Here is a 23,369-nt window from a genome sequence, read left to right as displayed (position 1 = left end):
TAATTTTTTAACAAATAATATATCAAATTAACTCTCCTTGAAAGTAGTCACCATGGGAATCAATCTAATTATTCTTAATATACACCATTATGCAAAACATTTTAGAATTTCTTTACAAAAAATTACAGAGCAGTAGCATGGACTTTAATTTTTGGAAAGAGTTGAGTCAATCAAAGTTAAGCCTACGGGGCCACACCACACACACACACGCACAGATGCAATGGTTTCTTGCATCAAAAGCAAGACGTGACTGGTAGAGTACATAGGAAAAACAGATTATATCTTGCATAACATGATCTCATTTTTAAAAAAAATTATTTTCCTAAAGATAAAGAATTACATTCACTATGTCTTTGTCTTCATTGTACAGTAAGCATCTGATACTTTTAAATTCATATTGAAAAAAAGGATGTCTACAAAAATTTGTCTTGGGAATTTGCCCCTTAGACAATTCCAAAAGAAAATGTTTATAAATAACTTCAGGGAGGGAGATGCCTCCCTAAAATAAATATAGAGCTTATCAGGGTACGTACATTAAGGTTAATATTAATTTAAGTTCTTACTTATTTAATAGAAAACAATTAGAAAAAATTTATACCAGATAACGATGGAATTTTGGGTGCTTTTTATATTGTTTACCTGTTTCTATTTCTCTGACTAAAAAAAAAAAAAAAAATTATTGAACATGTTTTGGATTAACAAAAATAATTAAGTTGGTTTTAATCTTTAGAAGTTTAGTAACATCTGAAAAGGCATACAATCATACAATACCTTTAAAAATATCAATAAATCACAGTCTTTCTCAAAATATGCATACCTAAAGTTATTACTTGGGTTCACAACCTACTTTATATTTGCTTTTGTCTACTTTGTCTCATTAGAGATTTATATTTAAGTAGAGTGGGACTATATCTAATTTTTATGGTATAATTTCCTAAATATTTCAGTTGGTTGCTCAATATACATTGCTCAAATAGTGTAGTCAGAAGAGAACTGAAACTTCACGAAGGCTGCTGAAGAAAGTTTAAAATTATAAAGACGCAAAACTGGGAGCCATGTGATGGCTATATATGTAAGCAAGAGTCAGCTGCTGGTCATTGCCTGGATTCACTCTCCTCCTCCTCCCACGTGCTCTCTCCCAACAACATCCAGGCACAATTTTATACTTTTAAGAAGGTGTGAGAGTTTAGGGTTTCACAACCATGCCTACATACTTCAAGACTCACAATTTCAGAAATTCACTTATTTACAGGATAAGTTTCCTAATAATTGAGTCAACTTATCTGCCAAAAGAATTTGGCTTGTGATACATAGTTACTGCTTCTCTTTAAAACAAATCCCTTCAGTGAAAATATTTTTTCTATCGAGCGATCATCTACGTATATTTGTCTGTCTGTCTTCCTATATCTACAAACATCACCACACATTTCAGTTTTGAATAAAAAATAATATCTGCATATAAGTGATATATTTTTAAATATTTATCTGTGACTCTATTTTAATCATTGAAGGTAGACAGGTCTGTAAATAAATAGCAGGTAATTCTAAAGCTGCTAACTTTAGAGAAAATCTGCTACCATTAAACTAAGAAGGCTAAAAATCTCAGATTTCACTACTTTTTCATTGAAGAACAGCCCGAGTATGTAATTTTGTCCTTAATTTATTTAATATGTCACTATAACTCTAAATTTTCTATTTCACAAACAAACAACATAAATGTATATAACCACCAACCCATAGCTCACAAAAGGCCAATCTATATTAGTATTGGTGGATGCTTTTGAAAATTTGGAGGAAGCACAGATTGAAAAAAATAAATATTAATGTATTCAGAAGAAAATAAAGGCTTTTTATGAGGCAGGACTTGATGTCAACTCTTGTAGCATATTTCTGCCCATGATTAATAGCTTTGCACATAAGTAATGAAAATAATTTACTATACCTGATTTTTAACACTGGCATATCTTTTCAAGTGTTTTATAAATTCTGGTCGAGAAGTGTTTCGTGCAATTATAAGAGCCATACTTCCATTATTTAATCTGAAATTAAATATTTGTATGTGACATTAAGTTAAGAGATTACATCAGAAATGATTCTGTATCAATCCTTCTAACAAATATGCTTACTAGAAGTTTTAGGCAAGATAGATAAATCATATTACATTTATTTAAAATTTTTAAATCATATCTTGTTGTTTTATTTTTAAATGACATAGCCTTTCAAATTGGTTTTACTAAACAATTGGCTTCCTTCTCAGCAAGCTCTTCTGTTAAGGGCTTTTTATAAAATGATCCATCATACATCTTATCCATATAGCGACATAATTTAAAATCCAATGCATTTACTTAAAGATTCTAAATGTGAAACCACATGTTTTTTTAAAAAGATGTGTTGTAAAATAGTTAATATAGTTAATAGTTAATAAGCCGTATAACAAATAGTTCAACACATTCTAAAATCTCAAGTGGATTTAAATATTTATTTATAGTCAGGTCTAAGTGACACAGGACACTAAATCAAAGTGGCCCTTGGATGGATGACATGAAACGAACAACTGCTGCCACACATGTTAGGTTAAATGACCAAGCATTTTAATCTTGCATAACTGTTCAATATAGAGACTGAAAATTTACTGTGCAGTTTAGTGCCCAAAAAGCCACTCACAAACGTATCAAGCTTTACAAGGCAGTTTGCTGAAATACATGCATATGACTTCTAGCTCAATTTCAGTGCAAATATAAAGTTAATTCCAAAAATAACATCAACGACATTTTTAAAAAGAGCTCTTTAAATCTTACAGAAGTTCAGGTTAGAGTTGTAAGGGACCTTGAAGATTATTTATCATTTACTCAGTTTATGTAGCAGGAAAAGAAGTCCCCAAGTTTAAGTGATTTGTTCAAAGGCACACAGAGAAAAATAATGACTGGAACCAGAGCTCTTAATTCTCAGGGTCCCACGCTCCTTTGACCTGTCATGCCATCTCTTCCCAACTGAAAATAAACAGCACCAAAATGTTCAGAGTAGTGTTTTGTGCATCCTTTATTTTTCTCAATTGCTTAATTTTTATTCATAAACATGAAAAGCATTTTATATTCAACTTTTCAATACTTACTATTAACTAGAACACACCATATGTGCCTGGCATAAATATAACTATCTTTATCTTCTCTAACTTCAGATATTTCCCTGTTTATTACCTTTCCCTGTTTATTACCTTCATGTCAATTGCCAAGGAAAAAAACTTAAGATCAATCCCTTTTGCTAGATGTTAATCATTCTAGTTAAATATTTTGCAGGGAAGTTGAAACTAATCATTAAAATAATGTTATAAATTGCCAAAGTACATAAGTCATTTTTTTATTCCACCTCCAGGGAAAATCTAGATTTGACTATAGTACACAAAATTCATGGTCCTTCCTTTCTATGCTCTACAGAATAGGAGAGAAATATTTTCAGACCAATAATGGACATGCACTTGAAAACAATATGCAAGAAATGGAATATACTTTATTCCATAAAACAGTATATAAAATACCTTATGATATTTTACAGAAAATGTGGGCAGTAGATTCATATGCACCACTACTCACACTAAGTATAACTGAAATGTTTCCTTTGATTCAAGGTATCAAATATACACACATGCATGCTTTTCATGCTAAGAATATTTATGTCTGTACTAAAATTGGAAAGTAGAGACAGTCATAAGAAATACCAGAATTAAATACAATGTTCTCAACTGGTAAATAAACATAAATAAAGTAAGCAAAGTAGACATAAAATAACATAATAAAATCATGTCACTAAAACCCAAGAAATATTATTTTAGCCTCAGTGATATTAAAAAATCAGAGTGATTGTCTGATAATTTTTCCAGTTTAACAGCTGTGAACCTACTCTGATCCCTTAAATCCCTTAAAATCTCTATTTTATAGTCAAGAATAGAAAAACCTCTTCATAATATTCTAGCTAGCCAAGAGTTAGGGAGAGTATTTTGTAAGAAAATTTTGGTTCACAGACAAGTATCAATGATTCAATAAAAATGCTACTAACCTGGTATTAGGTGCCAAACCTCTAGGTGCCACTGAACACAGGCAAGGAATTGCCATAATGCTGACATTCAGGAATTGACCCTGGATCATTTGCCACCGATCACTGCAGTCTAAAGGTAATGGAAGCGATCAGTTACTTTCCCACCAGAGCAAAATGTCAATAGAACCTGGCTCAGTTCTCAAGGAGGTACTTTTAGACTCACCAGATTTGGGAGATCCCCGTGCCCTCCTAAAATGAAGAAAACAAAATAAATAAACAAGAAAAAAAAAATCACATGAAAACATCATCCATTAAGTTTGAGGAAATTATAGAATCCAACATTACATATGTTAACTATTTGCTTAAATTAGACAGTAAGTAAAAATATGTGAACAATCCTTTACTACATTATGTTGTATTCATTCATTTAAAGTTAGTATCATCATTTTGATACTAAAACTGCTTTTCTTTTTTTTTTAAGACCTGCTTTTCATTTTTTTTTTAAGACCAAAGTACTTCCTTTGTGTGACTTTGATTAATATTTGTATTCTACACTAGACTGTCACTCTCACGAGGGCAGAAACTAAGGGTTTTGTTTGCTTTTTTTGGCTTCTTGCTGTATCCAAAGTGCCTGCATATAGCAGGCACACAATAAAACAGCTGTTGGATGGATGGATGGATGGAATTAAAGGTTATTTCTGAAGACAGAAACCAAACTACATGGCCTAATAGAATCTGTAAGACCCCATGATTCTATATTCTTCATTAGTATGTTAGAAAAATAACCAAAGATCCCATCCCAATAAATTGTTTATATCAAACTCTTTTATGCTTTAAAGAAAGATACTGATGTACATATTACTTTGAGCTTTTCACCTACCTTTGTTGTAAATCTTGAGAACTGTTAAATGGTAAAAATGATATTTCACAGTCCTCTGGCCTAAAATACAATGAAATTTGTTATTAAGAGTCGCCGACTGGGGATATGCAATTTTTGGTTTAAGAATAAAAAGACTTACTTAAGTTGTGCCAGTGCCTTAATTACAGCAAAATCCCTCCGTTGGTTAGGGGACATCCATCGATGTTTTTCTGCCAGAGCCAAAGTTCTTCCACCAAAGCCAAACATGGCTGAGAAGCCAAAGCGAAGGAGCTTGCCAGTGGCGCTGAAGGTGCAGACATCGACTGGCTGTAGATGCCCTTGAATATTACATTGAAGGTTAGTCAATCAGTGAGTGCAGGCAGGCCAGTTGTCGAAATGGCAAACAGAAAAGAGCATACTTATTGACTTTTAGAAGAAGATCTCAAGCTACTTTATATCATAATGAATATCCTTGCTTTGCCTTCCTCTCTCTTTACCTATAACGACTCAAATAGCCATTTGTAAGTTTTTCAGGTACTAGGGGGAAAAGCACAAAGCAGTAAATTTTGCAGCTTACTGCTGCTTCATAGAAAGCATGGTTAAGGAAGTGAAGTGGAAGTACATGTGCAAAGTAAACTCAGATTTAACAGTTTTGCATTTCATTTATCTGAGTTTATACGCTTTCCATCAATAGGGATAATAAAAGATCTAGTGGATGTACACTGGCTGAAAAAATGTTATCTTGTGCTTTTTTTCTCTTTTAATAAGATAATCCTATCCCTAGAATCATGGTACAATCAAACAACAGTATCTGATATACTTAAATAGTATGCATGGATTTTCTTAATCTGGTTATAAAATTGTGATCTTAAACATTACAATATTTTTTTCTATCAAGATTATAGCAAAACTTCATTTACTGCTCTTTATAGCACCTGTGTTCTGCAAAGATTAGCAGTCCAAATAGCTAAGCATTGCCCGACTTTTGGGTTTTAGTCAAACATTTCTCTGCTTTGAGAGACAAAGAATCTGTCTTTCCTCAGGCAAGTCTGACAGAAATAAAATAGCCTTACATAAATATAAAAACTTCCTTATAACACGGAACTTCTTTGAAAGAATTCTTACCCAGTATAATGTGCAAAGTTGCAGTTACCACGTGAGGGATTCCATGAAGAGAATGTGCTAGTACATTGGTAGAGCCTGCCAAATCAATTGTAAAATACGTACAGTCAATGTAGTACATGTTTGTGTTTTTTTTAAAGAGGGCACAGCTCACAGTAGCCCACGTGGAGATCGAACCGGCAACCTTGGTGTTATTAGCACCACTCTCTAACCAAATGAGCTAACAGGCCACCCCCAGCAGTATATGTTTTAAATTAACCATTTGCTCTACTTTATACAGGTGTCAGTATGTAATGTTCAGATGAAAAATTAAAGGACATTTATAACTTTTCATTCGCAGCTTAGATGTACATAAAATGGTTACTGAATTGTTTAATCTTTAAACAACTTTAAAAAAATTTTAAATAATTTATAGTATCTCCTTGTTCACAGCTTTTTCCATCATGAATTTCTATTTTCTACCAAAAAAATACTAGCTATAGCAAAGTCTACTCCATCCAACTTTAAGAAATGGGCTTCCAACTTCTATAGCAAACAAGCAGCAACAGCAGAAGGGTGTCTCTGGAAGGCAGAGATAAATACATGCATTAATAATAAAATCCAAATAAGTGAGAATAAATACAAAATCACTACAAAGTACAAAAGACATTTAATGACTCTTAATTAAGAGATAGGCCCTCATCCAAATGGGTATTCCTCTCTATTGTCTGATAAATAGTATCCTCGATAAAGAAAATATTTAATTCTATGGTTTTTGCCATGTATGAAAACCTGTATTGGGATACTATAGATTTCTGATTTTTCTAATCATTAAAATAATTTAACAGCCACATAAATTTTTCCCATCTACAGAAGAAAAGAACTCATTTTTGTCTCTGAGATCTTGCGGTAAAGGCCTGCTTCCAAAGGGGAAAATATTAGCTGACCTCTGCTATTCCCAGGAGGTAAATAGCATTTAAAATTAAGAAGCTACAATTTTTCTTGAATTAAAGAATATGAAAAAGAAATGCAGTAACAGCTGAGGGCTGTGAAACCAAGGATGTGCTGTGTACTCGAGCTCTCAAGGCAAAGGCTAGTCCCCTGGGTTTGTTAATCAGGAATATTCCTGTGTGGCAAAATGTTAATCTCCTCAATTTGTGTCATTCTGAACTGATGCGAGCTTGGTATGCTCACCTGGAGAAGCCGAGGCAAGTCAGACATCATCAACCAAGACTGTCATGAAAATCATCATCATCATTAGCGACGTATATATCTAAACGTTAATGATTTCCAGATCTCTAGTAATACCAATGCAAAGAAAAATCCACCTTAACCAACTGGTACACTGGTTCCAATTGATTTACCAAATGACAAGTCATGGCTCTGACACTTGTTCCTCAGAATATGGCTCACAGTCCTGCAGCAGTGACAATACCTGGGTGCTTATTAAGATGTTGACTATCAAGCCCCACTCCAGACCTGCTGAGTCAAGAATCTGCATTTTATAAGGTCCTCAGGTTACGTGTAGGCACCATAACTTTTACAGGTACTCTTCTAGAATGCATGGTCCAGGGATCAGCAACATCAGCATTACCTGGGAGCTTGTTCAAAAGGCAAATTTCTGGGTTCTACCCACAATCCATGGAATCAGAATGTCTGGAAGTAAGGCCCAGGTGTCCATGTTTTAGCAGTTCTCAAGGTGATTTGTATGTGTCCCAGGATTTGAGAACAAGTAGTCCAGAAACCTGTTACTCAGTGGATCTTTACCCAGGAGTCAAATATCTAGGCCTTTTTAATAATCCTTTGACCCTGTACAGACTGCCCATGGACATCTAATTGCTAATGAATCTGGAATGGGTCAGGGTGGAGCGGGGGGAGAGGAAACAGATCAATATATTTTGCTTCCCAGTCAGATTTATGGTAAAGGTTTTGGAGGAGGCCAGATAATTAGAGTGAGACATTTAGGATTATCAATGGATTCCAGTATTCCATGAACCATATTTCTTCCATGGTTAATTAGGAGTAGCCATAAAAGCATTCCTCTAGAAAAGCTATTAAAAAGCATAATGTATTGTCATGTGCAATAGAGAATGACACATATCATGACTCAAGAAAATGTAGACTGTTTATTCCCTGTGAGTTTGAAGTATGCCAAGCATGCCCAAGCACAAATGCTTTTAGAGTGCTAGAGATCACTTTTTTTAATTTTTATAGTTCTCAGGCTTTGCAACTTTTTCTTAATTCCCTTGAACTTGGCAGTGTTGATAGGTATGACCAGAAGTCAGAAAATCAGTCATCTTCCACTCTGATTAACCTGTACTTTAGTCCTTAAGAATGTTTTTTTTAATACCCGGACTTAAAAATTCATGAGGAAAGTGGATGTAAATTATAAATGAAAACATGTAAGTTTTAACATTATAAAACTATAGATTGGTCTATATTTTTGTTTGTATACTCTAAAAGATAGAGTACAGCTTCCTGAAACAAATATGATCCATCTGAAAAGATGTTTACCTGCCAACAGAACACGCTGCTCACATAAATAACAACTATGTAATTTTAGCATCCTCACACAAGCTATAAATGTTCTACCTCTAGGTAAACATTTTAACTAGCCAGAAAAGTTATTTTTCTTAATTTTACCAGCAACTTTCTCACCACTACCTCCCCAGACCTGTTAAAATGTGCAAAATACAGAGTAAGGACAGAAGTAGCAATTCATATAAAGCTGTACCAGGCAGAAGTACCAGGCAGAAACTACGGAGGCAAAAAGAAAAAAAGAAAAAAAAATTGTCCTTGGAAGTGCAAGCACTTCTGCAGAACAATTAACTTAATTAACCAGACCCCATGAATATTCATAAGGCCGTTAATGTCTCCCACATCTCAACAGATAAACGTGATGTAATGACTTCCTAGTCAAGCATATCTAAAATTCTCATGAAAACTATACCTACACTTTGGTTCTTTGCCTGAAATATAGAAATTAACAGTCCCTTGGCAACATTTTATTTTCCTCAAATTAATTGGAAAGCATGACTTTATTTATGCAAACTCTATAGGAATATATGGTTTGCAGCCATCAGTATATGGATTGAGTCTTGTTTTACAACAACTGGATTGCTTTTTTTATTTTTATGTCCTCTCAGGCTTTTTCCTCTATCCTCCCACCCCACCACACACACACACACACACACACACACACACACACACACACACACACACACACCCTTTAATCAAAATTTCTCTGTATAGTTCCTTAGCACCAGTTCCCATAGCAACAAACACCATTGCTAATAACCAGCAGTTCAAATATAGGCTTCTCCACATCTGATCCATTTGAGTCTGACCATAATTCAGCAGCTTAGTCTGTTGGCTCAGTGTAGTAATTCACTAAACACTCTCCCTCTGGGTCTCTCTCTCCAGGAGGCAAATGGCTTCAAAGGCAGATTGTCTTCTGTGTTCAGCTTGGAAACTTCCTGCCTAGCTCTTGTCCTGATTCTCTGTCAAAGCCCAGAGTAGACAGAGTCCTTATGTTAAATACATCCTGCACATGACTTGCTCCTTCTTTAGATGGAATCCATAAGCTGAAACTCCTAGGCAATGACCAGAGTTTTGGCAACAGGCTATATCTTCTAAACAAAAAGTATTCAAATGGCATTTCTACATATCTACTGTATCTAGAAAGTGCTTTCAAGCTCAGAAATGGGCTTAAAAAGTACAATAATGATAAAACTCAGTGGTATTCCTTTAGAAAATCTGAGTTACATATTAAAGAGATAAGTATAGCCACCCGTTTTTCTAGCTAACTATTCACTTTGCCAAATGCATATCTTTGGGGACACCCTTCTTTCTACTTTTGATGCCCGGCAGTTAATGAGTGACCTCAGGACTGTAAGTACTAATGAAAAGCAATGGCGATCTAAGCACATCCACTGTGCATTATAGAGAGAGCCACTAAAATGACACCAAAGGGTCACAGTGGCTAGTCCCAAATGCATCTTTTTTTCTTTCTGAGATGAAGTTATTTTGTTCTGTTGTACTTAAAGACCAACACAGAATTTTCTCTATATGTTTTACAATTATCAAGATAATAGCCGAATATCCCTCTTCTTTTAAATCCTTCTTTGTATGAAAGACTTTATACTCTAAAAAGGCATTTGTGTATCTTTTGTCTTTGTTAATTAACAATACTACATATACTGAAATCCACACTAAATGAAAGTGGTCATCAAATGGATAAACTGTTGAATTTTTTTTTCAACCATGTGCATTATTTTCTATTTTCATAGGAAAGAATAATTGTTTCTGCTTTTCTTTAAGAGATAAGGTGTAATATTTTCAAAATGAAAAGAAATAATCACTTTCCTTCACTATTGTTAGTTTAAATAATAGTTTGGGAGGAGTGACTTGTATCTCATAAACTTGCAAAAGATGTTTTCCTCTTTTCTGGATCCCAGTGTTGCTCTAGCTACTCTCTGTGCCTCTAACCTCCATGTTCTCCTGTCCCCTTCCCCTAATCATGAATCTTCCTAGAACAGACTCCTAACAGGATGCTCCCTTGCTCTAAACCTCCCATTGTTCCCTATTTTTTATCAAATACCATTTAGACGCCTTCCTGTGGCACCCAGGAGTCACCATAGTTTGGGCCTGTTTGGATAGCATTATCACCCAAGAAATGGTCTACTTCCTGTTCCTCCACACTTCTGAGTTCTGCCTTGTCATTTATTAATTTATTATTTTTGCAGCCAAGAAAAGAATTCATTCTCTTTTTTCTTTTTTTTTTCAGGCCAAATCCTACCCAACACATTTTTTTGGCCTAATTCAAGTGTCACTTACTCTATAACATCTTTACATTCATTCACTTAATAAACTTAATTATTGAGTGTTCACTGTGTCATGTTCTATTCTATCCTAGTTGCTGGAGATGCTAGGATAAATCAGAATAAACCATTTTGGTGTTTTCAAGGTTACCTGTTTATACTTCAATTCTCGTGATAACCATATTTTACCTCATATGAAATTATAAACACTTTGACTGGAGTGCCCTATTTTGAAATTTCATATATGGGACTTTGTGATCATTAGAACTTTATATGGGAAGGTAGAATAATAATAACCCCATTTATTGATTGGTTCACTATGCATTAAACCCTCCACATATACCATCTAATTTAATCCTACAATAAAGTTGTAATGAAGTGAATATTATATGTTATCTTTTATAGATTAGAAAAATGAGGCTCAGAGAAATTAACTTGTCCAAGTGTCACATTTGCTAGTGGAGATGCTAAGCTTGGGTCTTTCAAATTCAAAATCTGTGCATTTAACTCTTACGTTAGTTACACTGTCTAGGTTAGGAAGTAAAAGAGAGAAAGATAGGACAATAGAAGGAGAGGTTCCTTTTAGCAAATTCACAGCCGCTTCCTTGCCTGCTGGTATTAAACCAAGTGGAAGCTGTGCTCGGACGGGAGTCAGGATGCTGTCTGTTTCCATGCCAGCATTCTTCTGGGCTCTAAGAAGCAAAGCGTGGGCTACTTCACTGGCAGATCCATCTCCACCAACACAGACAATACTAGAAAGTAAGACATTAAGTAAAAGAATGCAAGACTTCAAAATGATTAATAGTAACGAAATCTATACTTCAAAATAGTAATCTTATATATTCTACGTGCATGCTTACTCACACGCACCTTCAAACATTTTAGTATATGCCTACGGATAAGAAGACTCTAACACTGCACTGGTCACGTTGATTTCAGGAATATCATACCTAGATGATACCACATAGACAGAATCTTTTTAAATGGGTTAAGAGGCATTAAAACATTTGGAGATGTGAATTCACATCTGACCTGCATTTAGCCCTGTTACTATCCAAAAGCATATTATTCTCATTTTGTTTGTGTTCATAGACATGAGCAATTCTTCTCACTGATGGAAACCAAAGTCATAAAATTCTAATTTTTCAATACAGCCCTGAAAAGACAGACAGCAATAAAAAACCATGTGAAATATGAAGCTTTAATTTAAGGGACTGTTAATTATCATCAGTCTATGAAGGTAGTCATTGCAGACCTAAAATGGTTATCGTCTCCTGGACATTATTGCTATTTGGCACTTTTAAAATGAGTGTTGCTACCCTTTGACCCTACTCAGTACTGCTAATCTTTTTTAATGCCTCATGATAAACAGACTATAGAGAGGTGGAGGTGGGACTCCATGAAAGTAATATATAAGATATTAGAAATTTGTTTCACAATCATTTGTATTTAAAAGAAGCAAAATAATCTTAAGTAGCAAAATCACCTCAGTTTTCCCCAAAAGATTTTGTGTTATTGAAAGCAGGTGTCACAACTCAAGGCCTGCTAGGGCCCAGGAGGAATGAAAGAGTAGCTCAGTCTAAAGGAAACGCACTTCTCGGCTCCTGCCCACTCATCCAGTAGGAGGCAAGCCTAGAGGACCACATCTTCTAATATTTCTAGAGAAGCCACGGGTGCTGGTTTTGGGGTGAGTCTCCTGATTTGTAAATACTAGCAATAGCATTCTACGTATTTAAAAAGTTTATGTGCCAAACAAAACAGGCCATAATCAGCAGGGGTTACTGTTTCCCTAAGTTTAGGAATCTCCATAGGTTGGTGAATCCTGAGGCTGAGGGAACTTTTTCCATCAAGTTCTTCCACCTAGCTCTGTCTACCAGCCCCTGCACCTAGCTGAGGTTTAGCCCTCTGGACGCACACATCCTGGGTAATGCAGGTCCACTCTATTTAGAAGCGACTCCAGGCCTTGCAGTGTGACCCAGGTCATTTTTGTCTAGGGGTATTATTTCATTTCTGAAATAATTTCTGAAATAAAATCATTTCTGAACTGATCCCAGGGGTTCACATTGTGGCCAAAGATTCAGAGTAAAGTGATTATATCTACTAAGGGCCAAATTTTATGTTAAATGATACATTGGCTCTTTTCTGTTAAATCCTTAGAATTCTGTAAAGTAGGCATTAGCCTCATCTTTATAAATGGGGAAGCGAAGTTTTGATTTAAACCTTATCTGTATGATTTTAAAGAACTCTATGAGATTTTCAAACATTCAATCAACTTATAACTTCCAGATCCAGGTCTGTCTACCTGCGAAGGTGTGTGTGGCCTAAAAGGAACATGTGAAGTCATCCAACAAAGTAACTTAGCATCCAGGACTTGACTTCCATACAGTATGGCAACATCTGACCCCTGGAATCCTGCCTCCAGTTATAGCATCATGTGCGGGTTAATTCATTGCTAGAATTAATAGAGATGGCTTTTCTACCAACATGCTCTGCTACAACAAACTTTGTTGTACCATAACACATTCTGTGTAACATATTTAGAAACTATAACAAATTACAATAATTACAACAGTAAAGTAACACATAGTGAATAATTACTATGTACTGGGCACTCCTCTCAGTGTATTAATTCATTTAATTTGAACAATAACTGTACGCAATAGATACTGTTACCCTCAATTTACAGATTAGGAAACTAAAGCATAGAAAGATTAGGTCAATTTTCCAAAGTCCTACCATAGTAAGTGATAGAAAGACAACTTGAAACACGACAATCTGGCCTTAGAGACTGCACTACCATTAAAAATATCATATTCCTTTCCTGTATACGAAAATAACTGTATGAGACTTTTATTATTTTGAAAATCAGTTTACCAGTATAACCAATATGGAATTAAGTGAGTTAGGAAGGAATATATTTATTCATGTTGACAACCACTAGATCATTAAGCTCATCTTCAGGTATAGTTTACTCAACTTAGGGAATATACTTCATATTAACAAATCACAAGAGTCTGGATACTACAAGAAAAGGAAAAAAAAATAACGTTTTAAAAGAAGTTACCTTAACAACAGTTAAGAGTTACCCTAAAACATAAACCTCAAAGTAACTCATCTTTTGCATGTGGTACATCTTATGTTTTGAGAATAAGTAAACTCCTTCTTGCCATGAACCTAAGTAGAATGATTCTGTCCAGAAAAATACAACTGGGGCTAATATCTTATTCCTCTTTATAAAAAGTAAAAAGAAAAATATTTAAATGAGTGATTGTGTATTTGTCTATCAACCAATATCATCTTTGAATTATTTAATAAATTATTGGATTTTTTAGTTAAATTTTTTTGGAAAAGAGATACATGTTTTTATCACCTTAGTTATATAAATATCATGGTTAATGTGATAAAATGTCAATGTTAGCCAAATAATGTCAAAATTATTGTGGGTCTCATTAGTGGTGGAATTAACAAAGTCTATAACTCAACAAAATCAAATAAAAACACTTCAAAACAAAATAGGAAAACATTAGTATATTTATAATTGCATAAGAGCTATAGATTAGCTTAACCATATTCACCCTTATAAATTCAACTGTTACTGCTTCAAGTCTATGTATCTAGTCCTACTCTTTTCTTTGCCTTTACAAAATTTCTTATTCAGACCCAGTATAAATAGAGGGCAATACAGAAGCTGACGCTCCTACAATTTTAGCAGTGGATCTGTTTGCTAGAATACACTGGAGTTACACACCAGCTGTCACAGATGAGTATTGATACACTGTTCCTGTTGGCTTTAGAAATATGTCAGCGTCTTCATAGAAACATATGTACCTCATTAACCTTAGCAAATAACATTTCTTAAATGTTATTTACCAAGTCATTTTGCTTTACTGAATAACATAGATAGAATCTTTCTTAGATCTTAACCTCTCTGTGTCTAAAATCCTTTAGGTGATTTTTCTAATCACTCCCTGTCAACAGCTCCAGTCACTAGGGTCAGGGTGAGATGCTTCAGGCTCAAATTCTTGAAGGAAGGGGAGTCCCTTCCTCATCAAAACACCATAGAATATTGAGGTTATCTTATCCCATCCTTGAGTTTTCCGTATATATTCCTCAAAAAGTGCTCCTATGTAGCCACTCTTTGAACAGATTCAGGAACAGGGAACTCATGAACGTGGTGCATTCCATTTTCAAAAAATTCTACTTGTTAGAGAATTTGAAGTGCCTTAAGAAATTATGTTTCCATCGTTCTCCTCATAGACCAGTCTATGCAATTCTAAGTAGAGTGACTTAAAATTACCCTTTTATTAAGATAGTTATCCCAACCACCACCATTATCATTTCCTACTGGAAAAAGTGGGCCCATGGAAATAAATGAGCTATTTAAATAAATGAGCTATTTATTAGAAATACATTATTTCTAATAAATGATCTTAGAAAATAGATGACTATCAATAGAAATTTAAAATTATTATAAGTTTTAAATAAATAAGCATGCTGTAGAGTTTATAGACAGCTAATTAATGATTAGGCCAAACTATGTGCTTTTTAAAAAGTAAGTAATGACTAAAGGATCTATATCTCTTTTTAGTGCCACACTGAAAAATAACAATACCTGCTCTGTGAGATAAACAAGAATTAAATATGTCCAGGTAAAAAGAAAAATATTACTGTACTGCACTTAAGCAATAGGCTTTTCATCATTCTATAGAGTTCTCCTTGATCCTTGCATAGTATAATTACCAATGGAACTTACTTATAGATACAACTTTTAGCAGAACACCTCAAAATGCTGATGGACGAGACCAGGTCTAGTTCCTATGACATCTGTTATTTTCATTACTTATATAATCATGTTCTGAAGCAAAATCTTATTTGAAATGCAGCCACACTTATATATACTCACATGCTGCGTTTCAGTACGATACAGCATATTAAGGCAGTGAGTATGATTCCCCCAATTCCTTTTCTTAGCTTGTATATTTGCAAGATAATTTCCTAAATGTAGTCTGTCAATCGATCTATCCAGCTCTAAGTATAAACCTCTGAAGGTATGTCCTACCTCATCTTCAATATTTATATAATATTGCTGTCTAGATTTACTCCTCTCTATTAAATTCCTTTTTGAAAAATCATTTTATTTACCAAACTTTCTTCTTCATCCACTAATATTTTTTCCTCACCAAAAAAAATATTGTGTTTCTGAAAAGCAACCCTGTTAAGACTCCATTTTGATTACATTACTTTCCTCCCTAAAGCATTCTAATACTTCTTTGGGAAGAAGAGTAAAATCTTTCATTTGGGTTGAAAGACCCAACTGCCCTTCCTGATAATCTGAGTATTTTGTTGCCCCCGCCCATCACCATGTGACACAAATAACTCACATACTTGCCACCTCTTAAAACTCTGAAATAGTTTAAAAAAAAACTATTGCCAAAAATAAACTTGCCACAAAAAAAAAAAACTTGCCAAAAAAAAAATCTTCCCTGAAAGAATATATTTTTGTGTTACATATCAATCTAGCACTTTAGCAAACTGATTCATCTAATTTTTAAAAGTTTCTATTAAAGCATATGTCACTTGCCTTGTTTCTAATATTTACAATTCAGTGAGTACTTTCAACACACTCTAGCAGTATATTGCAAATAAGTTTCTAATGCCTACTGTGAATGGCACACATATTGGGCAGCCACTAAAGTATAAAAGATAATTAAAATTAACATCTTTTGTTCATTCTGAAAATAATATATTGATTTTTATAAAATATTTACCCTCAATCAATCAAATAACCAGGTGGTACCTATTAACACTACCAATAAAGTTGCAAAAGAGGATCATAGTAGTTATGCCAGATGACCAACATAGTATCTTCCATCAATGCTTTTCTAGATACATAGTTAAAGCCAAGCACTCGGGACTATAGATGCAAACGTATGCACATTAGGTAAGTATAAGTGAGTACACTGTAATTTCCAAGTACTTACGTTGTACAATTAGATTTCTCCTTTTGCTTTCCTATGCTCAATCCTGAGAGGTGGATGACCATGCCACATTATCATTATCATTAATTGTTATTAGACAGACATGAAAGAAATAGAGCCTAATTACATATATCACAGATATTTAAAAATTAAAGGTCCCAAATATATGGCTAAAAACTAATGAAGACATTTAATAACATAAGCTATAGGACATACATAGATTAATAATATAACCTACCCATCAAATCCCTGTAGTTCACATTCCTTTAGCAGTGACAGAGCGTGCCCTTCATATTCTGTTACTAGTGAAAAACACACACATACACACACACAAAAAGGGAAAGTTTTAAACAATGATCTATACTTTTTAACTTGGTTTGGCAAAAAAATATGATAAACATATGTTCAGGTCATAAAACAACATTTATTCTTGAATATTTATATTTTAATCATGGGAAAGAGGATTAAGTGTTACTTGCCTGATGTGTTTTATAGCTTTATGTAAAAAAGGGTCATATATTTGTTCCACGTACATAAGTCATTTGGGGATATCCCACACAGAACAGTTAGATAATTTATCCTAGTGCCTGTCTGTTTGGTGTTCCTTAAATAAGACACATTTCCTTTAAATCAGAAGCCTAAGAGCAGTAGTATTTTGAAAATAAGGCACATTAGCTGGCATCAAACACTCAATGTTAAATCACTTTGGCAACCTTACATGAATAAATTAGTTGAAAGGTTAGTGTAAGATTTACATACTAGAAGAATGTGTATCTGGAACTGCTAGACTAAAAAGAGGAGGAGTTGGATGTGAAAAGATGAAGCAAAGCCAACACCAGTGATAACAGACCCAAAGCCCAGGAGGAGGGTGGCACAGGCCCACCAGAGCTGGATCCTCCAAGGAAATGAATCTGTCACTCCCTATCTCTGTCTCTACAGCCATGATGCCCTGTGCAGTATTGTAAATGCCAGTGACGACAGGATAAACTGGCACACTGCAGATGGCACTAAGCGTCCCAACCACATTTAGCATTTTCTAGGGCATCTCTGCCAGAAGAGACAGCCCAGCTGTATCCACCCATCAAAGATTTCTGCTGACTGACATGACATTGCAGATGGATTTTTTTGTGTAAGAATGTGCATCATTATATGCGAGATTACATTAATCTTTCATGCCTGTCTGTCCCTGGTGCCAGCATGGTTCAGGCTTTTCCTACAATGTTTTTAGATATTGTTAAAAATTATTAGTCTTGGTGTCTAAAAGAATCATTCTGTATCCATCAGCATTACATTGTAATTCTCCCATAGCTTATTCAAATGCTGTTATATTCACATGAATAAAACCTCTCTATATTAAATTCTAATCAGAAGAAAGCTATAAGCTTGGAAATTTAAGTTATCATAAATGATTGTGTGTTGATCATTCATTTATAACCTCAGTAAGTATTTGCAACTTTAAATGCAAAATAATAACTCACATAGACACATTAAAAACTGAAAGCAACAAATGAAGAAGACAAACAAATGGAAACTCATAGACACATAATAGTGTGGTGGTTACCAGAGGGCAAGAGGGGTGGGTGGGACGTAGAAAAGGGTAAAGCGGGTCAAACATACGGTGACGGAAGGAGAGTAGACTCTGGGTGGTGGATACACAATGCAATATATAGATGATATATTATAGAATAGTACACTTGAAATGTAACCTCAATAAATTTAATACAATTTTAAAAAATAATTAAGGATATTATGAAGAAATATTTATGCTGAGAATGAGTTTATTCAGTCTTGCTTTTATACAAAGTTTACTTTGGCAAAGCTTTTCAAATCCAATACAAAATTAGCTTTAAAATATGTTAAGCGCAGTGCCATCTTTATTTAGGTAAAATATGAAATAGCAGTTTATACTCTGGTTTCTCTCTGCAAATCGTATAAATCTTTCACCTTTTACTAAAGATTTCCATGGAATGAAATAATAGTTTATTTTTCCTTTGCTCTTGCAGGTGGAATTTGATATAGAATTTATTACGTAATTCAAGTTCCATTTGCACTCAGCAATGTACATAAGATACACTGGAACAATAGTCATACTGGACATGCACAAAACATATATTCTTTCTGCTTTACTCTTTCATATAAGATATATTTTCTTTCAAATGAAATGTGAATTGAATCTTACTATTACATAATTTTATGAACCTAAAATGTACATTATGATCATATTTCTATAGCACTTTATAATACAAAAGGTAGTTTCAAATATATTACCTTATTCAAACTACAAAACTACACTGTGAGAATAGGCACGAAGATTCTGAAACTTTCCAAGTATCCACGTTTTCAGTCCTTTACACAAAATAGGAAACATTTTTATATCAATATTTAGCCAATATACATAGAAAAATGGCTCGTAAGCAAAAGATGCAATTTTATAATTTTGCCTGTAGGAGGAGTGTTAAGCAGCTAATAATTAGTCATTCTGCACAAATATATAAATAAATTCTAAATTTGATTTATGTAATATTCTAATTTTATTTTATATTAAAATTTAATATTCAATAACATTTACAAATTTTGGGGGGGAAGCCCTAGAACATACTATTTTTCTCTCCAATACAATTGTTTTAAGAAGGAAAGCACATTCCTGTCATTATCTCTGCCTAAATTCAGACCTCTGTACTAGTTTCCTTTCCTCCAATCTCTCTTCCTTTCTAATCTCTATTCTGCTGGCAGAATCACCTTTGCTAAACCAGATTACAACACTATAATAAAAAATTTATGCCAACTCTGGATCAATACATGATGAGTAAACTCGTAAGTATAGGAGCATAATGACCCATCCATAATCGAGACTCAAACTTCCTCCGGTGCACGTGGCTGGGAGCCTGCCCAAAGGCCAATTTGCCCTTTTTCCTCCCTAATAGAACCAGATTCAGCTCAGGACTTCTCAGCCTTCAGGAAAAAGGGGTCCCACCCTCAGCCCATGGGAAGGGTCTTGATAGTTAAGAGAGTGATGGCTCCAGGTTGGGCACATATACTATATATTAGGACAATCAAACTCAAAGGAAGAAATGTGAATCCTTGTTCAGGATTAAAGAACATTGGATCTCTCACATACATACACCTTTCCCCATTCCATTAGATTTGAATAAAAAAGCATCCAATCCACTGGTAAACATTTTAGGATGATGGAAAGGGCCAGACTTAAGGTGATGTCAAAATTGAGGAAGGGCAAGCAAAGTTATGAAAGAACTCCCAAGTTATTATGGGTACAACACACAACACAACACAACACACACACACACACCACCTGTATGTGCCTGCTAGTTTGTCTTCCTTTTCCTTACTTTTCTTCTGCTGCTTACGCACAGGAAACCATTTTGCCTTCTCTGATTCTCCAAAACTGTCCAGTTCAAACGTCCAGTTCAAATACTTTCCTTGAGTCTTCTGGTCAAAATTAATATCCCTCCCTGAAATACCACAGTTCTTTTCTGTATATTCCAATTACATTTATTTTAAATATCTATTTGAATCTCTAATAAACTAAAGGTCACTCGAGAGCACTCAAGTATAGCTTATTCATCTTGCATTCTGCACAGTGCTTAACAAAACATTCAACAAGAGCTTTAACTGAATGGTATATAGTAATATCCACATGAAACAGTTCTGACCATTAAATCAATGAAACAAAATAAATGTTATTGAGTTTGCCAATAAGTTTATTCCCCTTTTAATTGTCTCATCCTAATATGAATTTCACACTTTTCCTTCGGCCATTCTTTGAAAATCTTCACTGGGAAGGAATGATAGATCTTTGTTGTTTCTTTTCCCTATGAATCATGTCTAAGTAAAGTCAAAAGCCACAAAGATGAAAGGTTAACTCCTTCACTATGATTTTACTTTAATTCAGAAATTCCTCTTGAGTTTTTCACAGTGGTTTCTCTTGAACCTCCATTGTGATAGGTGCCTTTTGGGGTGGCTGATCTTCCCACAAAGATTGCCATTTATTTATTTATTCATTCATTCATTCATTCATTCCTAGGAGCTTCCTTTTATCCCAAGCCATGAAGTCATGAGGCGTGGGCTTATCTTAGTAACATTACAAGACTCCTCTTCTGTGGTTACAGCTCAGCAAAATCAGATCACTCTGAATACTTCCCCAGCAAGTTACAATTAGGACTAGAAGATTCCAACTGCACTCTGGACTTGTCTCCTGAGTAGGATTATTATTCCGTTCTCCTCATCAATTAAAATGTACTATAAATGTACACTGTGTGTTAGTGACACTACATAGAAATAAAACCAGAAAAATGGAGGGTGTGGTTCTCAGTAGCATCAACCCTCATCAGTCTATCTTCCCATGAGAAAAATAAGAGTCTCAAGGAACCAAAGGACTTTGGTCACCAAATTCAAAAAGCTTAAAAGGCTTTTACTAATCTTCTTTCTTTTAATTTCAGCATCAGCAAATTTCTATTTTCCTAGGCACAAACCCAAGCACTTTTCTTATTTCAGACAATAAATTTAAGCTTCTGGCTTCTCTAAATTCATCACAAACCAGCAGTTAAGTGCTTAGTTTTGACCTAACCAGCAGGGGTCAGAGTCAGAACAAAAACCACCTAATGAAGGATCCCATGGAAAGACATCAAACATTTAAGTGAGCAAAAATCAATTGTTTGCCAAACTGCAGAAATAATGTGTAAATTGCAAACATGTCAATGAAGATATCAAAAAGTGTGCAGCTTCCTTTAAAGTGATACCAAATTATTTTCAAGTCTGAAAAAGGGTCTCAAGAGAAAATACTGATATTCTAATAAAAATAACACAATGAAAAAGAAAACACAAAATAATTAAGTTATAATCCTGGAGCAGGCTGCACTAGAGGTTATGGAGGCACATTTAAAAAGCTTTAAATATGACAAGTAGCTTCCTAAATTTGGATTGAGAACAAATTTGGGTTATTTTGCTTCCTGAAGTGTGATTTTTTTTTTTAAATACCAAATTATATTATGAAAATGACTTACTTATTACATCAGTCTTTATTCCTGTAATCTTCAACAGTGGTTCAACCTTCTCATAATAGACTTGGGTAGCTTCTTTTTTGTGGCTTTGGGGGTTAAGGAATATTTTTAATGACTTTGGTCTGTTGGAAAAACCTAAGAAGCAAACATAAAGAAAAAATTATAAAGTCTCTGTCAGAATTTTTTCTTTCCCTTTAATACCAAGTCCAGTTAGAATGTTACATACCTATTGAAATAGTATTTGTTATTTTTATTTGAAATTCTTACAAGAGTTTTCCTAAACATGGCATTATATTAAAACATTTACATTTCCTAGCAGTGAAATAAGAATATCCCTCTTAACATAAATCAGTACTTATAACAAAGCATTTAATTCATGAAGGAAGATGTGAATGAAAGAAACTTAATGAATATTTGGCAATGCTTATATGTATTTACCAAATCATAAATAATATATCAAATGCTCCTTTAGCATTTGTTTCTAAGGAGAAAAGCAATGGACTGTAGCAAATAGAAAAGTCTATTTCCTCTCCTTGGATAAATATGCTCATTATTGGAATTGGGCACCTCAGTGACCTCAGGGCCACCTAGGCCTGACCTATGGATAAGCCCAGAATGGAATACAGCACACCCAGAGCCAGGTCAGGGCCCGCACCCAGAGCAATGCATGCTGGGAGCTAAAAAGAGGATTCAGGTCAAAGTTCAAGCTTGAAAAGGGGCCAGGGGAGAAAGGACTCTTCCCCTGGGAAATGGGAAAGCAACGCCTCTCAGCGGGGATTCAAGGATAGTGCTGCCTCACAGTTGGGGCTGAGATTTGATACTACAATTTTCTGGGCTTGCAAGATGTTTATCACTTGGAACCCCGTTGGAGCAGGTGCAAAGCGAATTTTCTGTTATTAGGAAGGGGCAGGAGGGACCAAGGAGCCAAAAGAAAGCTGGGGACCGTTTTATGGTAAGCTGCTCTCACATGGATTCAAGGTTAAAAAAGCAAGTGACTAACATCCGTTTTTAATAAAACTATTACTAAAGCCAAATGAAAAATGTGCACTACACCTAAGTCAGTTTTTTGTGCAAGTAGAGACAATATTTTATTTCTCATCATACTTGATATAATTAAATCTTTCAATAGCACATACTTTTTTGAGTTCAGGATGAACTCCTCAGGAGAGTTTTGGATGACAAAGTGAGAGGACCATGCTGAACCCCTTACATCCTCTGTATCTGCCCCTGGGGTCCCACTGCATAGGCGCTTTGATGTTCTCCTCCTTCCGTCCCAGCTCTGATCAGCCCTGCATTGTTCAAAAGCTGCCATCCTCACTGCTGCCTGCAATGCAAGCCTGAACTCCATAAAATGATATTCAGAGTCCTCCCCCAACAAACTCCAACCTATTGTCTCTCTCCTTCCTCTCTAACCCACATTAAGAAACATTTATTGAGCATTTGTACTGAGTGCTGGGAAGAGGTGCAAAGCAATTAATATATAGTTCATACTTTAAACGAGGACGATGTAGTCATAAAAAGAAACAGTACAAGAGAGAATAATAGACTTGTTAACAGAGAG

The 23,369-nt window shown here is 34.7% G+C and overlaps 1 protein-coding gene and 1 pseudogene across 1 annotated transcript in view; one reads left to right on the top strand and one right to left on the bottom strand.

Annotated features, from left to right (window-relative positions):
- Positions 1-23,369, bottom strand: part of CERKL (ceramide kinase like) — a 105,057-nt gene that overhangs the window by 5,187 nt on the left and 76,501 nt on the right. The window contains exons 3-11 of the mRNA XM_033111966.1: positions 21,812-21,943; positions 17,029-17,092; positions 11,422-11,564; positions 6,017-6,091; positions 5,052-5,229; positions 4,913-4,972; positions 4,256-4,281; positions 4,054-4,162; positions 1,943-2,039 (exon numbers count right to left, since the gene is read on the bottom strand). Coding sequence (XP_032967857.1) covers positions 1,943-2,039; positions 4,054-4,162; positions 4,256-4,281; positions 4,913-4,972; positions 5,052-5,229; positions 6,017-6,091; positions 11,422-11,564; positions 17,029-17,092; positions 21,812-21,943 — 884 coding nt within the window. The remainder of the gene's footprint in view (positions 1-1,942; positions 2,040-4,053; positions 4,163-4,255; positions 4,282-4,912; positions 4,973-5,051; positions 5,230-6,016; positions 6,092-11,421; positions 11,565-17,028; positions 17,093-21,811; positions 21,944-23,369) is intronic.
- Positions 18,706-18,799, top strand: LOC117026385 (uncharacterized; annotated as a pseudogene).

The sequence above is a fragment of the Rhinolophus ferrumequinum genome, chromosome 8 (genome assembly GCF_004115265.2).
Source record: "Rhinolophus ferrumequinum isolate MPI-CBG mRhiFer1 chromosome 8, mRhiFer1_v1.p, whole genome shotgun sequence".
Classification (NCBI taxonomy): domain Eukaryota; kingdom Metazoa; phylum Chordata; class Mammalia; order Chiroptera; family Rhinolophidae; genus Rhinolophus; species Rhinolophus ferrumequinum.
The sequence above is the reverse complement of the archived record's forward strand: the minus strand, read 5'-3'. Positions and strand labels throughout refer to the sequence as shown.